This window comes from Cottoperca gobio, chromosome 3 (genome assembly GCF_900634415.1).
Source record: "Cottoperca gobio chromosome 3, fCotGob3.1, whole genome shotgun sequence".
NCBI classification, from domain to species: Eukaryota; Metazoa; Chordata; class Actinopteri; order Perciformes; family Bovichtidae; genus Cottoperca; species Cottoperca gobio.
In genome coordinates this window covers 2,058,683-2,079,424 of record NC_041357.1, presented here as the reverse complement: position 1 = coordinate 2,079,424, position 20,742 = coordinate 2,058,683, and the positions used below count along the sequence as shown (strand labels likewise).

The 20,742-nt window shown below is 39.5% G+C and overlaps 1 protein-coding gene across 1 annotated transcript; it reads left to right on the top strand.

The window, feature by feature from the left end:
• Window positions 1-1,378: 1,378 nt before the first annotated feature.
• LOC115028910 (mucin-5AC-like) lies at window positions 1,379-19,237 on the top strand. Its single transcript, XM_029462841.1, has 27 exons — window positions 1,379-1,454; window positions 2,285-2,543; window positions 4,212-4,326; window positions 5,642-5,726; window positions 7,486-7,592; window positions 8,435-8,645; window positions 8,727-8,894; window positions 9,007-9,124; window positions 9,565-9,706; window positions 9,989-10,096; window positions 10,392-10,461; window positions 10,677-10,814; window positions 10,913-11,077; window positions 11,227-11,321; window positions 11,412-11,538; window positions 11,769-12,024; window positions 12,953-13,002; window positions 13,215-13,324; window positions 13,474-13,625; window positions 14,022-14,160; window positions 14,571-14,681; window positions 15,285-15,461; window positions 16,507-16,746; window positions 17,159-17,315; window positions 17,478-17,606; window positions 17,992-18,139; window positions 19,186-19,237. The coding sequence occupies exons 1-27, from the start codon at window positions 1,379-1,381 to the stop codon at window positions 19,235-19,237; spliced, it is 3,705 nt and encodes a 1,234-aa protein (XP_029318701.1).
• The last annotated feature ends 1,505 nt before the right edge of the window (window positions 19,238-20,742 follow it).

The window sequence follows — 20,742 nt, the reverse complement described above, 5'->3', positions numbered from 1 at the left end:
CAGAAAGCCGACTTTTGATCACTTCCATGTGAGAAATGTTCCCTGTATTCAAAACTTTGGCTGGAGTGGCGCTGGTATTTCCAACAGAGCGCCGCAGGTTCAGCCGTTAGAACAAAATTATAACGGCCATGAGAAGTTGTGTTTTTAGTGACCTTTGTTGAAAAAATATAATTCATCTGCTTCGTGTGTGTTGTTCATCTTTTCTCTCCATGTCCTTATGTATAAACTTGCATACTCTGCATATTAATTATATAAAACAAATACAAATGATATTAACGCATTATTATTAATGCATTATTATCTTAAAAAATGGACATTAAAATGACGGCCCAGGACAGGAGGGCTCTGCAGAGGGTGAAAAAAATCATTGGTACCGATCTACTGAGCTTCAGTGATATTGATGAGAAGAGGTGCCTGCACAAAGCCAAGGAATATTAAAGAACACCCACCAACCACAGCCTTTTCAAGAGATACAGAAGTATCTGCTGTCCACCACAGAGCAGCTTTCTTCCTCCTCATCCTCCAAACTCCACCACAACAAATAGTTTTCTGCCTTCTTATGTAGCAAAATAGGACAATAGCTGCATTTAGTTGCACAACCCTGTGTAGTACAATGACAATAAATAATCCTTGTATCCTTGTAAACCCAACTGTCACATGTGTATCCTCTTCTATTAATATATTTCGTTTTTGCATATAACTGTTTTAGGATATTGTAACCAAGCATATTTCTGGACAATTGTGCAAAATGTATGTTCAATGACACTCAACTTTTTTTTTTATTCATGCTTTCTACAATGTCTGTGCGTGGCAAATTACGTGTGGTTATAGTTAGGGACAAAGCTGATACAGACAAGTGCTATTCAGTTTAAGATACTGAAACACTATGTGGTTCTGGTTATATCTTATTGTTACTGGTCAACATTGGCTTTTTCGATTAATGAACCGAAACCAGGATTTCTTCTTAAACTTTTAACTACATGACTGCAGAAAGGCTCCGTCTTAACCAGCCATTTACCCATCATGCCATGTTGGACTCATTTTCTGGTGTCTTCTGTCCAACATATGGATATTCATATTCACCTCCTGACGGTTCTATAGTTTGCTGAGGAAACAAATAATTACCTTGTGTGCACTGTCAGGTATGTATACCATATGTAAATACCAATCACACTAAAGATATTTAGAGTGAAGGAGGGCTAAGTAGTGGAGCAGCCTAACTCTCTCGCTCTCTCTCTCTCTCTCTCTCTCTCTCTCTCTCTCTCTCTCTCTCTCTCTCTCTCTCTCTCTCTCTCTCTCAGCCCCACCCTCATGCTTATAAAATGATTTGTTCTTCAGGTGAGTCCTGTCATAGTGGGTCAGTCCTTCAGGAGCAAACATGGAGACCACAGGACTACAATCCACATCGTGGCTCGTCTTCCTGACGCTGGTGGTCGGCTCACTCACTCAGTCAGGTGAGTGGTGACCTGAAAAAGGCTTACAGCTTCACACTTGTTGGATGCAGTATAAGTTGGTTGGAACGGGTCGTAGAGAGGATGACTTGGATGTTAACAGAAAATTAAACATGCCTAATTAATTTGAATTAAGACATTTTATATCTGGTTTTAATAATGGTCCTTTGTTCTTGTGTGTAAAATATCATAAGAAACTACAAAGATATTGTTTATAATTACTAAATATATAATTGACCTACTAACTTGACTTCTAAACTTTGATTCAGAGGCAGCTTATTAAAGGTTCAATTATCATACCTTTACAATACAAACTAATGTCAAGCTGCCAAGTATAGTTTAGACCTTTAGAAGCCATCTCCAAAGATATTGACTTTCAAGTTTATATATATTTAACAAATCCATTTGATTGACTGTCTGTGGTATTTTGGGTTTGATTATTTCACTTTTTTCACTGAATAGCATTAATTTACCTTTTTCGTATCCACTACTTATGGCTACATTAATAAGTGACATTACAATATCTTAGTGTTTCTTACAATCCTGTGTTTATTGTTTAATTTTAATTTAAACATTTAATAGACCAAACACAACAACAGAAAGACACCATAGAAATGTAATATAAAATTTCAATACTTTATTCCTTTATTTAAGTCCTTAAAGTCTGGCACATACTGTGGGAAACAATGATCCGTTCTTCTCTTTGCTACAGTAAACATCATTCCTTCTCAGAAGACACTGAAACTGAGTTCAGGTAAATGGACTAAATTGATTTTTGCTCAACTCTTCATATCAGTTAAAAAGATGTTTTAATAATGTTAATTTTGTTGTAGCTAATCCAAATCACATGGACCGAGTGTGCACAACTTGGGGAAACAACCATTGGAAGACCTTTGATGGAAATTTCTTCAAGCTGTCATCCACCTGTAACCATGTCGTGGTTTCCCAGTGCAAAAACAACTACGAAGATTTCAACATCCAGATGAGGCGAACAAACATCGACAACATCCTCACCATCAGCACCATCATCATGAAGCTGGAAGGTTCTGTGGTGGAGCTCTCCAGAAGCGCAGTAATAGTCAACGGCAAGAAGTAAGTTCAGTCCAGACCAGTCAACTCCATGTATCCCTGAGGTCCTATATCTCATAAGTTGCTCTGATCAGACGTTTACATTCAGTCCGACAGTATCGAAGGAAGAGTTGAGCTTGGAAGTTTGTTCTTGACCTTGAAAACAGTAGTAGCTCTTTCTGGATCTCTCAGTCTGCCTCAGTAGATGGAGGTTCCGCTCCTTTCTTTATCCGCAAATTCTATTCACTGAGGAAGAGTGTGAGATATGATTGAAAGCTTTGAAAAAATCTAATAAGTGGGCTTTGAGTTAAGATTCTTTAGTTCATTTAGCATTTACCAAACCATGATCTCTTCATTACTGCCAACTGCTTTAGATTCTTTAATATTTTCCAAGGAGACAAAGATCAAAGAAGTTCCTTTAACTACAATATGGACAACTTTACTTAAAGCCACAATGTGAAGAATGTTACTGTTCAAATAATTCTTCTTACACAAGTTTTTGATTGTAGGAAAATCATCCCAAACCCAATTGAAAAGCACCTTTACATTTATAAATATTTTTTTTAATATAAAATCAGACTTTGATGAATGTTTATTAATCACAATCTTCAATCTTTTTAATTTGAGTTGTTTTCATGAAAGTTAGAATTATTAGATCAGTTATCCCAGCTGTGTGTACTCATACCCCAGGCGTATTTCTGCAGTGCCACATGGGTCACAGGGATTATGGAATATAAACCAGTGTGTAAACACAGGCTCAGATTCTCTATCCAGCTGCTGAATCAAGAAGGAAAGAGTGCAATGTTTCGATCCCAGGTAGCTTCATCATGCTGCACCTGAACATTCTACGCTGTTGCAAAGCCCCGTGAAACAGATCTAATTGCCAAATCGCTCAGCTAATATGAACAAATATAAATTATGAAGTCATAAAAAAGATATATCCACATATCAGATTAGTGTTTAAGAGGAAAATACACAAATTGGTGTGATGCTGCTATTTAATTATTCATTATCACGGTAACCAATAAACTTCAGTTTCCCACCAACCATTTAAAAAAAAAACTGCTCCAATCTAGAGTGCATCGAAACTAAGTGAGCAGGTCTAAATATAATCTAAAAGTAATGAACCCTCACACTCAACATCAATAAAGTATAAATAGCCAATGTTGTCTACTGCCACTGTAATCTCATTGAAAAGATTTAAAGATGTACATTTTCAGTGGCAGCATCATAGAAGACTAAATTGCAGACAGCATTGGCTGTGACTCACTAGCTGCTCAAACAAGTTTTAAGATGTGGAATGATGTTCACACTGTGGCAAAGTCAAATGCATACAAAGGCTGTGAGGATGGCAGGAGAGGAAATGTGACGCTTTGGAGAATGGTCAGAAGTTATCATAGCAAAGGCTGACCGTAAACAAACTGCTTAGAATATCTCAGCTGCTCTTTGTTTATCCTCATAATTTAAACCTGAATTAATATGTCATTCAATCAAATGACACGCGGGTCACTCATAGTGCTTACAGTAAAGCCCCACCTCTGCAGTTTTAATCTCTTTCAGCTCATTGTTTGGTTTTACATTTACAAGTGTTCCCCGTCACACACAAACATTACTTGTCTCTCATTAGAATATGACTTCCTATGTGAGCTGCTGCTCTGTCTTATTTTCGCATTAACTCTGTGTTTGCTACAGGGTGTCTCTGCCACTTGTCACATTCGGGGTGACTGTCAAGGCGACCATAAGCAGTGTCATTGTGGAAGCTAAGCTGGGAATCAAAACTATCTGGAACCTGGATGACTCCCTGGATGTATGTAGCACACACGTCTGTCATGTTTTGTGTTCAGGTGTATGGACAAAATGACACATCATTGTTGACAGGTCAACAGGATCTGACTCTAACTGCATAAGCCTGTTCGTGCACATGCTTGTAATGTATGCATATGAGTACAAAGAAACACACTCAGCCCTAACGGATAAGGCTGATGTTATCTTATTTTATTGTTATTAGCAACAATTCTCAAGAAAAGACCAAAACCAACAATCCACTTATCTTTCTATCAAGTATTGTCTGTGTCGCCACAGTCTGATAGAGCTTTGTCACCAAACTCCATTGTTGTCCTCAAGGAACTAGTGACTGCAAACGCAATGGTTCACAAAACCCCTCAATAAATTGATAAAGGTAGACAATAAGATTAGTGGTGAGCAGCAGTTCACTCTTTTTAATAGAAACGTCTGACGAAAGGTAAACATACTTGCCACTGATACCGACAATAGAGTTGGAGCTGATCCTTTCAAACACTCCTTTTCACTATCAGCTATTAAATCAATACGTATTCTTTCCGTCAACACATTAGAACCTTCTAGTTCCCAGAACTGTAACACTTTAATACTCTCTGTCTGATAATGAAATGAATGAGCTTTTGCAGGACGTAGCAGTGCAAGAATGCAGGACAAAAATTCTGAATCATTTTCGTCTAATGAAAATGAGAAACTGGACTGAGTCCATGGAAAAAGTGCCAGAAGTACAAGGAACAAAAATCAAAGTGTATCTTCGTAAATCGCTGATCATAACAAAATAGGTTAAATCTGCAGTTTAACCTGTAGGTTTATTCCAGTGGTTAAGGCAAAGATTAGGTTAAAAACAAGTCTTTATTTGACATTTTTGCTAGCTTAACGAAAAAGTGATGTATTTGTTGCTCGCGGCTGCTTCTATATAATATATTTTGCTCATGACATATGACATAAATCTGATGCCATAGAGAAACCTAAACTCAGGTTAAGGATGACTGCATAGCAGCAGTGAGTCACTGGGGGATTTGAGAGACTGAGGGATAAGCAAATAATATAAATAAGCCAAGCCTGAATAGAACAATGTAAATGTCAAAGTTTGTAATTTGAAGACTAAACGACAGGTCATACACCAGCTGAGACAATAAAATACAATAGCACTGCTAAAGATTTGACCCATGTCAGAGCTCAAAATCCCAAATGGAATACATAAGAAGAGGGACATATGGGATGCCAAATGTTCATACTATTTTGCTGAAATCTTAAAAACCTGCTTTAAATTATAACTGATTAAAACTAACAATAATTACTGTATGTTTGGGCCGTGTTCACAGATTCAAATAGATAAGAAATACGAGAACCAGACATGTGGACTCTGTGGGAACTATGACGGCGTACCCAATGATGTCATGAAAGACGGTAAGATCCTTTTCTCTCTACTCAATGTGTGAACACAGACATGCAGTGTTCCTAAACATCCTGTGTGGATATAATTAAGACTTTTCAATGATCAATAGAATCCATATATACAAAAATGAACATTTACCCAATTCATTGACTTAGTATTTACAAATCCAAATAACGGACAACAGATATCTTTCAGTGCGGCTTCATATGTTTCACTTTACAGTCTTATACTTTTTAATATCAATATCTTGCTGAGTTTATTATCAGGTGTAAAAAACTCAGTCAAGACACACTTCACCTTAATGTCCTGGAAATCATTTTATTGAAAGGAAACTCACTAACCAGCACTTTGAGCATGTAGAATCAGCATGAGACACCTTTACACACAGATAATCTCATTCAGATTATTATTTTTTAATTAAACTGTCTGTATTTTGTTTTCACTTTATCGTTGATCAGTTGTCAACAAATCAGTTGATCTTTTCATCAGTCTTAAAAGAAAATCCTAATTACATTTACTTTGATTTGATGATGTAAAATAGTTCACTACATGCAGGGTTGGAAAAATAAGCATTAATATGAGTTCCTGTTCTGAATGCCTTTTTATGGGCCTTCGTTGCCACTATAAGAGGTTTGGGGTTTTTTCTGTAACCTCTGTAAATTCAGGCCAATTGTTATTGAAGTGAAATATAAAGTGAATTTGTAATGAAATTACATTCTGAACTGTTAGTTCATCTGGGGGGAACTGGAAACTACGAAGGTTGAAAAAATTAATAAATAAAAGATGCTGTTTTGTTCTCCCGAAAACTCTTGCATTCCATTGCAGACCTTTTATTAATATTAATATCATAATTAACTATATTCATAGAGAATTTAACAAAAAAAAGTACACTGTGCTTCCCAGAGAGAAGAATGTAATAAAGTACCAAAATGAATGATGAACTACATGAAGGGCAAAATAATAATCAAGAAATTAAAAACCACTAAGAAAACAGGCAAGTCAGATAAAATCAGAGTATGTATTCTAATAAAGTGTGTTCTGAGACGAGACCTAAAAGGAGACAATGAGTGAGCCTGATATCCTCGGGCAGGTCGTTCCAGAGCCTCGGGGCTCTGTCCCCTTCAGTTTTCAGCCTGGACTCTGGAAGAGACTGAAGATCCTGGCCGAAGATCTCAGTCTACTCAATGGTTCATAGGGGACTAAAAGGTCAACAATAAAGAGTCTAAAGCCCGTTCATGAAGAGCTATCCAGATCAACACTCTCCGCCTGGCCAATCCTAGTGCTCGAATGCTACGCACGTCGACCCTTGGCTTTTTACAAAGAGTACTTTTTTCAAAATATTTCTCGGGAGAAAGCTTCAATTTTATCCCCGTCCATGTCTGTTCCCGGGCTCGGTAGGAAATATGTATTTGTACAGAATGACAAATCTTTTTACTGAGTAATATACTACATGTTAAAAAATGCCCTCATTAGTAACTCATTTCAGCAGCTAAATACAACAACTGCTCCGCCAGAAATTTGCAACCAATTTTAAATGTTCACTCAGGCTGTTTACTGTTTACAACAGGCTAAACAAATAAACTGCAGGCAAAGGTTAGGAAGGTAAGCAAACAACTATTCACCTCGACTAATAGTCGAGTAGTAGTTTTTAAAACGTATTTCCCCATTGACTTGACATTGTTAGACATTCCCAAAAAAGAGGGTACAAACTGCGTACAACCGTGCTGAATAATGTCAGTGAGCATTGTTGTGTGACTGACTGTACTGCAGGAGCTCCGCTGTCTGTGGCAGACTATGCTGACACCTACAAGGTGGACGGGCCAACAGAGAGTTGTGAGGTGTCTGCACTCAACCCGGTCCTCAGCTGTGGCGATAAGGTAACTCTTCACTCTTTATAATACTCCCAACACATTTACATTATCTCAGGAAGTCATATGTGTGAAAGATCAGATAACCTGTACGGTGTTATCTATGCCAAGCTTGAAAAAATCTAACATTTGAATATTTAAGACTTGACATTTGGTTTTTTAAAGTTTGGCGGCTTTTACATTTTCATTTTCCATAATGGAAACGTGTTACCCCTGGCCGACGTTTTGACTGTGATGAATTGTGTTGGTCAGTGATAGGATAGAAAAGAACTGCAGGATAATCAGTTATTACGCCTTTACCAAGGTACAGCACTTAATCAACCATCTAATACAGAAACAAATCTAAATTTGAATATATAAACTATATTTTGATATTTTTGAATGTTGAAAAGCAGGTACTTAACTGTGTGTTTTAGTATATATCTAAATACATAATATCATGTAAATTATATTTCTATTCACTTGTAGTAACTGCTATATAGGCAGGGTGTGTAAACCAACACAAGATCATATTTTTAAATGTGTCTGGACAAGGGTTACTACTCAATAGTACCAGGAGTATATAAATGCAGCCATTTACCATGTGTACTGCCAAACAGAGTTACACTCTGTGACATGAACAATCTCACAGGACAACAAGTGGCAGATGTAATCATTTCCACTGTGTGTCGATGTGTGTGTTCTTCTTAATGAGCTGCATAGTTGTGTGTGTATAAATATATATTTTTATATATATATAATTATTTAATCATTATATAATCAGAGTTGATTATGCAACTATATACATATGTTCATAGATTATATGTTCACACTTAATTTTTCAACAGATTGACTGATTTTGTTTTTTTCAGCAACTCTGTGACCAGATCTTCTCCAGTGCTCCGTTCAGTAGTTGCCAAAACCTTCTGGATGTGGAATCGTTCAGTAAAGTCTGTACAGATGATATGTGCAACTATGAAGACAATACCAACTCCGTCCTCTGCAAAACCATCTCAGAGTACTCCAGACAGTGTGTCCATGCAGGGGGCAAGCCCCAGCAATGGAGGAATGCAACGTTTTGCTGTAAGAGAGCTCCTATATGAATGTTCTGGCCCTGAATTGCAGTCGCAGAGTTGTTTGCCTCATGTTTTGCTAAATTGTTAGATTATCACTGGTACAGCAACATTAAAGTGTTTGTCTCCACAGACATGGAATGTCCATATAACATGGAGTTCTTGGAGTACAGCAGTTCCTGTGCCGACAGCTGCTCCACCCCTCAGGCCAGCCAGACATGTGACAGCCACTACCACGATGGCTGCCGCTGCCCTGCCGGTACCCAAACATATTTTGCACTACAGTGTATACCCGCTATGTGCAAGCATACGCAATCACGTTTCATGCATAGACAGGAAACATGACAGTAATGATTATTATCTCCCGTCAGGATTGGTCTTTGATGACATCAGTAACACGGGCTGTGTTGCAGTGGATCAGTGTCCATGTCTGCACAACAACAAGGTGTACAAGTCAGGAGAGTCCTACTCTTACAGCTGTAGATCCTGGTGAGATGAACAAATGAATACAACTGAATAAGAGTTATTTTTTAACTGAGTCTCAAGTGTGCAGTTATATGTAGTTATATACAGTATATAGAATAATCATTAGTTATGGCTACAGGTGGCAGGCATATGATGTCCATACATATTGTAGTTTACATACATATTTCCTGTGACATCATTCTCTTCATAACCCATGTGATGTTAACCTGTTTATCAGGGGGTGAGAGTCTAAGAGAGTATAAGAGCGTCCCAATTTATCATTACATCTTTCCTGCTGCATACACATGTTCTGACCAAGAATCATGCAATGAGCCAATGCAAAATGACTTCCCACAGAATTTGCACATGTTTAATTTTGTGTGCGTGTGTGTGTGTGTGTTTGTGTGTGTGTGTGTGTGTGTGTGTGTGTGTGTGTGTGTGTGTGTGTGTGTGTGTGCTGACAGTGTGTGTGAGAGTGGCCAGTGGAGTTGTACGGAGGAGAACTGTCCAGGAACCTGCTCTGTGGAGGGAGGAGCTCACATCAACACCTTTGATGGAAAGGTGTACAGCTTCCATGGGGACTGCTCTTACGTCCTGGCTAAGGTAGTACACACACGTCCACACCAGAGTTATACTATTTCATACCTGAAGCATGGAGTGATATCCCATGTGCATAGAGAATGGCAGACATATCATCATACTGCATGATATGATGCAATGAGTGTGTGTGATGGACCCATTTACTATTTAATAAACAGCAATATTTGAGTGTAAAATAAATCCTGTTCATAGTTGGTGTATTGTTTCTAATTTATTTGACTGTTCCCCATTTTCAGTCTTTCAGTCATTATTAAAGTTCAAGTTTTGCCCCAATGTATGTTTCAACAGAGTAATGGCTCCTCATACATCGTGCTGGTGGACTTGGTCAAGTGCGGTCTTGCTGACAGTCAGACCTGCCTCAGAGCTGTAACTGTGAGCTTATACAGCAATTCTGTGGTAAGCACACACACATACACACACACACACACACACACACGAACACACACGCACACAAGCACACACAAGCGCACGCATGCACACACAAGCGCACGCATGCACACACATGCACACAGATATACAGATCCAAGTTCTCTATTCAAATGTGGTTGGCTTACCTGGTAACATCAAAGTTGTACAGCACTCACCAACATGGTGCACCAAGCAGGTTTCAACAAAATCAAAGAATGTTGTGGAGATACTGTTGCACTCCTGTTTGATATAATCTAAAGTGTTTTTCTTCATAAACTCTCAGGTTATTAAAGTTCAGGCTACCGGGCAGGTCTATGTGAATCAGATTCCTTCTCAGCTTCCACTGTTTACACGTGAGTTACTTCCAATGATATTAAAGAAGACACACAGAATGCTATACAGACAGCTACAAATGTTTATTTTTTAATTTAAACAAAGAGACTCAGTTTAGAGTCATTAGTTACAGGTTTAAAGAGTTGTTGTACGGATGAGCATAAATGAAGAGAAGATGATTATGAGAAGAGAATTTAAGCTCAGTACTGACACCTCTGTCCTCTGGCTGCTGCAGCGGAGCTGAGTGCCTTCAGTCCATCGTCCTTCTACATCCTCATAAAGATCAAAGTGGGCATTCAAGTGATGGTCCAGCTGTCCCCCGTGATGCAGGTCTTCATCTCAGCTCCCACTTCTCTCAAAGGAACCACCTCTGGTACGGCTCAAAAATAAGAGGTTTCTGTTTGTAATACTTCACATGTCATTAAACGTTTGTACAGTATCTGTGAAAATGCGTATCACCTCGCCCAACAGGTCTGTGTGGGAACTTCAACAACATAATGAGTGATGACTTCAGGGTGATCAGTGGGTTGGTGGAGGGCACCGCTGCAGTGTTCGCCAACTCTTGGAAAACTAGAGCCAGCTGCCCCGACATCACAACAGGATTTGGACACCCCTGTCACCAAAGCATCAGCAAGGGTACAGCTGGACTTAATGTCTTGTCACGTCATATGATCATGTCATATCATATGAAAGCATACCATAGCACATTTAAGAGATAACTATGCCATTTCCAGAGCATGTGATGTTTTGTAACTACTTCATGTCTGTGTGTTTCTGTGTCTCAGAGAGTTATGCCAAGTACTGGTGCTCCAAACTAGCCGATCCCCAGGGAGTGTTCGCTCCTTGCCACTCTGTCATTAGCCCCAGCCTATACAAAGATGTAAGTCTGCACACACAAAGCTGTAATGACAAAAAAACTAAACTCCTGTACCTGTGTTAATGTGTCCATGCCCACTGTGTCTCCTCACAGAACTGCATGTATGACAGCTGCAACTGTCATAACAGTGAGGACAGCATGTGCGCTGCGGTCTCCTCCTATGTCTATGCCTGTTCAGCGGCAGGGATCCACATCAGTGGCTGGAGGAACACGATCTGTGGTGAGTGAAACACCAAGGACCATACTGTGGTAATGGAGGCTGGCTTTGTAACAAACAGCCTGCAACAACAAATAAAGAGTTGCACAATGAGATTTCATGAAGTAATTGATTTGTTTATAGGATGAGGTGCAATTGCACCCTCTGACCCTATCTGCAAAAACAAACAATTGATCTGCATGAAAATTGGATACACCCTTGTGCTACTACTAAAATCTTATCTCTCCTGTTAGGAAAATTCAGTACATCATGTCCAGCAGAAACAGTGTATGGCTACAACATGACCTGCTGCAGTCGCACCTGCCGTTCTCTCAGCCAGGCTGACTACTCCTGCCAGAGCAGATTCACCACAGTGGACGGCTGCGGCTGTGCTGAGGGAACCTACATGAACGAGGAGAGGCACTGTGTGCCTAGTGCACGCTGTCCCTGCTACGATAAAGACACCATTATTCCTGCTGGACAGACTGTCAACCAAGACGGCTCCACATGGTAAAAACACAGTGTAATGATGTCAGGAGTTGGGCATTAAAGGGTCAAGTAAAAAACGTAATAGTGAGCCGCAAATCCAGAATACGGACACAAAATGTTTGTTCCATTTTAGGGAAATACACATGCATACATTTTACACTTTGATTTGAGACACTCAAATAAAGTGGAGCACAGTAAACATAGTGTACTAGATAGACATGGAGTTATTTCAGGAAGAGCCATTGTAATGTAAACTAACAAAAACATGCTGATGTTCACCATCTTAGTTCAGAATGTTAGGATGCTAACATTTGCTAATTTGCACAAAGTGCAGCTTAGCTTGGAATGTGATTAACAAAAGCATTGGACACATTCAAATGTTGACCTGATGATGGTACTAGTTGAAGTCTGAGGATCAACAAATTCATCCTGAGGGTCACATCATGCTTATATCCAATGTTATAAAATAATAATAATGGAAATCCATAGAACAGTCGAAAAGATCTACAGAAGTGTCAACAAACCAAAAGCAAATAAATACAATCATATTCTAACACTGATACAGTAAATCATGCTTCTTAAAAAGAAGGCTTTGCTTGTATCTGTTTTAATTGTTTCAAATATGTGAAATAAAAATCTTGAATTTTCACTTATCTGGTGTAACTACAAATCTTGCAATGGAAACAACCAACTTGGATTTGTGAACATTTCCATGCTGGAATAACTTTATAAAAAAAAAGAATTGTTTCCATTCCACCAGTTCTGCCAACATGATGTGAATGCACCAATGCAACTAGCATTCTGTCACTAAGGATCAATTGGTTAGGAAAACAAGGGGCAGGCTAAAGGACATTGTAGCCAGACTACATCATCTCCGTATGTTAAGGATTTCCATTGACAGACAAAGAATGATTTCAGGAGCTGATGACATGAACTCTTTTTCTCACAGTGTCTGCAGACAAGGAGCTCTCAGCTGCTCAGGAGGGACACAACTGCAATGTACGTTTCCACATATCCACATACTCAAATCCCGACAATTCTAATAACCAAGCCGTGGAAATGCTTTGTCTTCCACATCATGAAGCTTCCAAGCTGAAATAACATTGTTCCTGCGAAAATACAGAGAGTTGTGGATGGAGTATTGCATATGCATATGTCATTTGGAATGTTGACATGATCAAAATACCCTTTATCATGACTTTGATACACAGCCTCACCATCATGCGCTGCCCCCATGGTTTACTTTGACTGCTCCGATGTTCAACCTGGGACCACTGGGACTGAGTGTCAGAAGAGTTGCAGCACTCTGGACATGGCTTGTGTAAGTACAGCATAGCACGCACACACACACACACACACACACACACACACACACACACACACACACACACACACACACACACATAGACACAGAAGTCCAAAAGACATGGCTCACAGCCTCTTTTCGCCCTCCACTTTGGTCTGATACAGATCAGTACAGGCTGTACATCGGGCTGCATGTGCCGTGATGGCCTGGTTTCAGATGGAGTAGGAGGCTGTATCAGCGAGACCAGCTGTCCATGCCTGCACAATGGACAAGCCTATCAGCCCGGGCAGACTCTGACTGTGGACTGCAACACCTGGTTTGTACACTGCTTTACATATACACCAGTATAGTATGAACGTGCATGGAAATGCACACACTATGTGGCTGTGGCTCAGGAGGTAGAGTGGTTGTACACCAGTCAGCATGTCGAAGTGTCCTTGGGCAAGATACTTAACCCCAAAGTGCTCCCGATGGGCAACGGTGTGTGAGTGTGTGTGAATGATTATTTCTACTGACGAACTGTTGTGCACCTTGTATGGTAGCCAATTACTCTGTGTGAATGGGTAATGTGTAAAGTGCTTTGAGTGATCGCAAAAATGGGAAAAGTGCTATATAAAAGCAGTCCATTTACCCTATATAGTATATAAAAATGTAAGGATGTTTTATGGCAGTTTTATCTCACTAAAAGTTTGTGTCTGGTTTGTGTCCCCAGCTACTGCAGAGGAAGGAAGTTTACATGTACCACCAATGTGTGTGATGCAGTTTGTGGCATCTACGGCGACGGTCACTACGTCACATTCGATGATAAGAGGTTTGACTTCAATGGAGATTGTGAATACACACTTCTACAGGTAAAGATGTACAGTGAATATAATTGTAATCCTTAAGATGTTAGACCTGTGGTTAACATGGTAACAGTAAATGTGTTTTTGTTAGCGGCTATTTTGTCAGACGAGCTGTTCACAGTGCAGCCAAACAAATTCACTTGTTTTATCCAAACATTTGTTGATAACCAGCCTTTTTCTATCATAACCATTATCCGTTATCATAACCAGCTCTGATACAGCTGTAGGGAATGAACACTAAACAGTGAGGAGGATAACAATGAGATATTGAGCTCTGCTAGGCCCACAGGTTTAGGTATGCAAACTATATCTAGCGTAGGAATCAGGGACTCCGCCTCTACCAATAGAAACTTCTATATAAAGAGGTATTTGCTGAATGTATTAGGAATTTACTGATGTGTCTATGCCTCAACCAGGACTATTGTGGCAGCGGTCAGAGGAATGGAAGCTTCAGAATTATCACTGAGAATGTTCCATGTGGAAGCACAGGAACCACCTGCTCCAAGACCATCAAGATCTTCCTTGGGGTAAACACGACACACTGCACATGTTCTGCCTCAAACACTAGATCAGAATATCAGACTAATATTATTGCTAAGCCTGGGCAAGGATTATGGCTCAAATGATAATTGCTAAGGCTGGCACCTATTATTATTTCTACTATTATTTATTGTATTATTATATTTGATAAGTCAGTATGACAATCATTTATTAAGCAATATAAACTAAAAGTATTGTTTTCTTTGTTTGCTCCATAGTTGGAGGCATACGGCTCACTCTAAAACCAATAATAATAGAATGCCATCCAATGGTAATGCTATGATGCTGATGCCCACACTATAGTGAATATATTGTGGTCATGAGCAGCCTGTGCAAACATTCACATTCAATGTCACTGCCAATAAAATGTGTATTTCATATTGCCATGCAGTCAATTTGAATCTGTTCCTTTGTGAAGAAGGAGGCTGTTCAGTGAACCAAGTTGATTTTCACAAAATAGTGTGTAACCTTTCAGGTAAAAACTAGAGGAAACAACCTAGAAATGATTTATTAAGCAAGTGATTACTTGTTCCACCTCACTTGACTGGTGCAGTAATAAATGCATGCTGATGTGATTTTGATGCCCACAGGATAGTGAATTCCAACTTCAAGATGAGAACTTCAAGATGGTAAAGGGCAGCAGCCAGGTGTTCCCTGCTCAGGTACACAAGATGGGCATTTACCTGGTGGTGATTATCAAGCCGGGACTTGTGCTCATGTGGAACCAGAAGACCAGTCTTTTCATTAAACTCAACCCTGAGCTCCAGGTAAACCATCAAGTCTGCATATCTCGATTGACACTTGGCTTTTGCACAAAGCATATTGGTTAAGGCAGTTAATTTCAGTCTTGCTTATTGTTGGTTGATTTGAATTGAACTTGCATGAATTAATTTGATGGGATGAACACGCTGATGACAAGTAAAATGACTCTATGTAATGTAAAAGGCGTCTCTCATTGTGCTGAAATCACAAAGAATTATCACCCGACTCAGCAACCCTACTGAGCTCTGATAACCTTTTGCTTTGTTTAACAGCCCATACATTAACAGGTGCGGCATTTTCACTGCTCTCATCAACTTTTAAAAAGTTACTAGCTGGTGATCACTGCATGTAGCTTTTTTCAGTAGCTGGTGGAGACAAAACGGAGCTAAAAGGAGACTGAATGTTTCTGGTCATTTAAAACATGGCACACATTGGCCATAACAATTTTGAAAATTTGAAGTTACATTTCTAATGAAAATTTGTCTTACGATCTATCTTATTTTATGCTGCAATTCTCTGCAGTATTTTGTAGTCAGCCGCTCTTTATGTAGTATTTAAAGAAAGGACAAAATTGAATGGACACAGGGAACAGTTTCCATTACCTTGCACAGCAGCAGGATTCTCACGATATCACAAGATCACATGAGAAATGCATATCACGCGTCATGCTTCAAGTAGTGGTTGTGTCCGGCCAGCCAGTGATCGGCCAATCAGCGTCCTGCAAAGAGCTACTTGAAGTTACAGCTCTGTGTGTGACACGGAGAGGCAACTGTTCGTTCAAAACAACAATGGAGAATATTCTTTCATTGAAAGAAGAGCAAGAATGGCAGTGAAAAGCTTTTCTTAATAGACTCCCGACTGGCTTTGATAAACATCTAGAGTGTCAGGTTACAGTTTATATGGGTTTGATGAATATCACACACAGCAATGTTGACACTTTATTAATCTACACTTGAGGCGGGAAGAAGAGAAAATATTTAAAACATGTGCCTTACTCTGTATCAAGCCTATCATAGCTGTAAATTATGTCATTGGCTTGCTCCCTCTCAGGGTCAAGTCTGTGGTCTGTGTGGAAACTACGACGGCAACTCTAAGAATGACTTCACCACACGCTCCCAGCAGACAGTGGCAGATGTTCTAGAATTTGCTAACAGTTGGAAGGTTTCATCCAGCTGCCCTAATGCTGATCTCATCAGTGATCCCTGTTCCTCTAACCAATACCGAGCAGCCTGGTCCCAGAAACAGTGTAGCATCATCATCAGTGTCACCTTCCAGAGCTGTCATTCAAAGGTAACTATGGTATACTCAACACAAAAGTATGCACATACACAAACATTATCACTTTAACTGCCGTAGTATTTGGGAAATTCTATAAATGTAATTGTTTCTCTCCAACTATGGCACTAAGCGCTAATGCTTTGTGTGTTGCTAATGCCATCTGTTCAATCAAAACGTTGGTCCAAAGCAAAATATCAAAATATTTAGATTGAATATTCAGGAATTAGTTATAATTTTGGCGAAATCTGGCCTTCCTCCACCATCACCCCAATACTATTAGCACCAATAGTACAGCTTACTACTGTTGCTACCAATGTCACTGTTGCTACTACTACTCCAAGCATGGAACAACATTTTTGTTATCCTCAACAATTATCATTCTCCTAAACTATTCTGCTAAAAAGTACATTATTGTGTGTTCAAGGTTGACCCTGGTCCATACTTTGATTCTTGCGTGAGAGACTCTTGTGCTTGTGACACCGGCGGGGACTGTGAGTGTCTCTGCACTGCTGTGGCTGCCTATGCCAAAGCTTGTAATGAAGCTGGGGCCTGCGTTAAATGGAGAACTCCAAAGATGTGCCGTAAGTTTGGCCACCATCACACCAGGAAAATCTCAGATTCACGATTTGAGAATTTGTAGGGAATTGTATCTTGAGTCAAATAATTTAAATGTGTTTGTCATATTAAGTAACACCCTCAATGTTGTAACAAGAGCTAAGAAGATCTTATTTTGTCTCTGGCAGCTGTTTTCTGCGACTATTATAACTCCCCTGGTGACTGTGAGTGGCATTACAAGCCTTGTGGAGCTGACTGCATGAAGACATGTAGGAATCCTTCAGGAAACTGCTCCAACCTCATCACTGCCCTGGAAGGTACATGAGACAGATCCTTTGGCATGTCATCTTCTTGACAAGTGGCATATGTGTATTAAGGCCAGGCTTTGAGTACAACTCAACTGACTGATTGACTTTTCCTCTGTTCAGACATAAAAGTGAATATCTCTCAGGTGTGCTTTTGATCCAGTATATATTGTACACACACCACGTGTGCCAGAGCCACCATACTCAGTACTTCTGTTTTGGCATTTTGTAAACCTTTTGTGATTTAAACAACAAACAAAAAATCTGAGATTATTGGCTGTATTTGCCTAACTTTTCATGTATTTGGGGTAGCTTGTTTTGTAGTTTATTTAATCTGACTTACAGCTTTACTTGTATTTCTACTGATGTTAATCAAAATGTTATAATTGTGTTGAAGGCTGCTATCCACAGTGTCCCACAGCCAAGCCCTACTTTGATGAAGACAACATGAAGTGCGTCTCATGGGGCCAATGTGGCTGCTATGATGACAAAGGCACCCACTACAACATTGGACATAAGGTTCCATCAGACAACTGTTACACTTGGTATGTCTCATAGGATTCATCGTCACACAGTAGGCAATGATGCCTTTACCACATTTCGACATTTGACCAATCAGCATAGGACATATTTACAGATGAATGAAATAGCCGTTGAATCATTGCCAGTATGCAATGCACGGTAAAAAACGAACGTGATCCACAAGCACGATAGATGGAGAGTTCTAAGATCCAAATCTTTAAATAGGTTTGTTGTATTCTAACTTTGGAATTTGTTGGTGAGTAAAAGTGTAACAATGTCAATGAACATGATTGTTTTATAAACTGGACAAATCAACATTATTGTTAATGTTGCCCTGATATACATTGTTCTGCGTGTCCTCGTTTGAATCTACGCCAGGTTGACGTAAGGTCGAAATCATCCTTTAACAATAATGCAAAACAGACTTGTGTTCCCTCACTGAATGTAATAAAAGCTCAATTGAATTAGTTGGCCATGAATATGGTAACCTCCTTGCATCAAACATTTATTTATAACCACAAATTAATTCAATGAATATAATGATTCAACAATTGATCACTAGATGAAATTATATTGCTTACTTACTTAACTTAAATATTTATGGCAGGGAAATATCCTAGATGCAACTTTTTAAAGTTGATGGAGGACTTTCACTCACCTCATGTTCAGCTTTAAGTAGTTGCTAGTGCAGTTTCTGTTCCGAATGTGCTCGTGCTTGGCACACACACACACACACACACACACACACACACACACACACACACACACACACACACACACACACACACATACACACTTAAACAGACGACTGTCATTATAGTATGATGTGTGAGTTTTGTGCTCAAGTCCCCATATAGTCCCAGGTATCAGCTTAACTGTCTTCTGATCTGCCATATCAGAGCAGTTATTGATGTGTTAATTAAATGCTAATGAAAACCAAACATGCCCTACTTCTTATCAATATCTTGAGATGTGCTTTAGAACATGTGAAATAATTGTGGTTGATCAAGGCATGTAAAATCCCATGTAAAGATCAATGGTGTGACTAATTGTATCATCTATCTCAAAGCTCCTGTACAGTTTCTGGAATAAGTTGCAGCCACAATGTGAACTGTAAGTAAACATATACACTGACCCTAAGCCTAACCCACTATTTGTTTATTAATTTAGTGAATATACACACACAAACACGCACACGCACACACACACACACACACACACACACACACACACACACACACACACACACACACACACACACACACACACACAAACACAAAAACATGCAAGTTCTAAGAAACGGAAAAAATAAAAAAAACATGTTACTCTTAAATTGCAGCTTGTACATGCTTCATTAATGGGAAAACCTATGAATATGGGGCAACCATCTACAACACCACAGATGGGCTAGGAAACTGCATCACAGCTGAGTGTGGTTCCAATGGGACCATATCCAGAAGAATGTACCCATGTGTTACTACAACAACAACTGGCCCAAAAACTACATCCTTTACATTCAGCACGGTTGAAAAGACAACTTCTGGTGAGGAAATCAATAAAAGAACATTTTGTGTTTTATGACATAGAAAATTATACACAAAGAAAACACAAACACTTAACACAAAATGTCGGATTTTACCACAGTTGTTGTGTCTACGTCACAATCAAAAACCACGTTGGGAACCACATCCAAACGTGTAGAAACAACCACATCAGAAGCAACAACAGTGAAGACTGAGACAACAACAACTCCTAAAGTCACGACAGAACCAGTTTCAACTTCTACCACAGCTGTTGTTGAAACTACAACCTCTGTGCCAGCTGTCACAACAACAAGTCCTGAAACAACAGTTGTTACATCAAAACCCTCTGTTGGTACGACAACGACAGAAATTCCCTCAACAACAACTGAGGGAACAACAGCCAAGTCTACGGAAACAGCAACATCAGAAGGAACAACAGTGAAGATTTCAACAACCAAGCCGCCTAAAGAAGTCACCACTGGCTCAGTAACAACTTCTACCACAGCTGTTGTTGAAACTACGACCTCAGTGCCAGCTGTCACAACAGCAAGTCCTGAAACAACAGTTGTAACATCAACACCTTCTGTTGGTACCACGACGACTGAAATTCCCTCAACAACAACTGAGGGAACAACAGCCAAGTCTACAGAAACAACAACATCAGAAGGAACAACAGTAAAGATTTCAACAACAAAGCCACCTAAAGAAGTCACTACTGGCCCTGTAACAACCTCTACCACAGCTGTTGTTGAAACTACGACCTCAGTGCCAGCTTTCACAACAACAAGTCCTGAAACAACAGTTGTAACATCAAAACCTTCTGTTGGTACCACGACTACTGAAATTCCCTCAACAACAACTGAGGGAACAACAGCTAAGTCTACAGAAACAACAACATCAGAAGGAACAACAGTAAAGATTTCAACAACAAAGCCACCTAAAGAAGTCACCACTGGCCCTGTAACAACTTCTACCACAGCTGTTGTTGAAACTACGACCTCAGTGCCAGTTTTCACAACAGCAAGTCCTGAAACAACAGTTGTAACATCAACACCTTCTGTTGGTACCACGACTACTGAAATTCCCTCAACAACAACTGAGGG

What these genes read in the sequence shown, in the direction of transcription:
- LOC115028910 (XM_029462841.1), top strand. Translation starts at nt 1,379, where the DNA reads ATGGAGACCACAGGACTACAATCCACATCGTGGCTCGTCTTCCTGACG. An exon ending in TCACCAAAGCATCAGCAAGG is followed by an intron (nt 11,078 to 11,226) that starts GTACAGCTGGAC and finishes TCTGTGTCTCAG; the next exon opens with AGAGTTATGCCAAGTACTGG. An exon ending in GCACTCTGGACATGGCTTGT is followed by an intron (nt 13,325 to 13,473) that starts GTAAGTACAGCA and finishes GGTCTGATACAG; the next exon opens with ATCAGTACAGGCTGTACATC.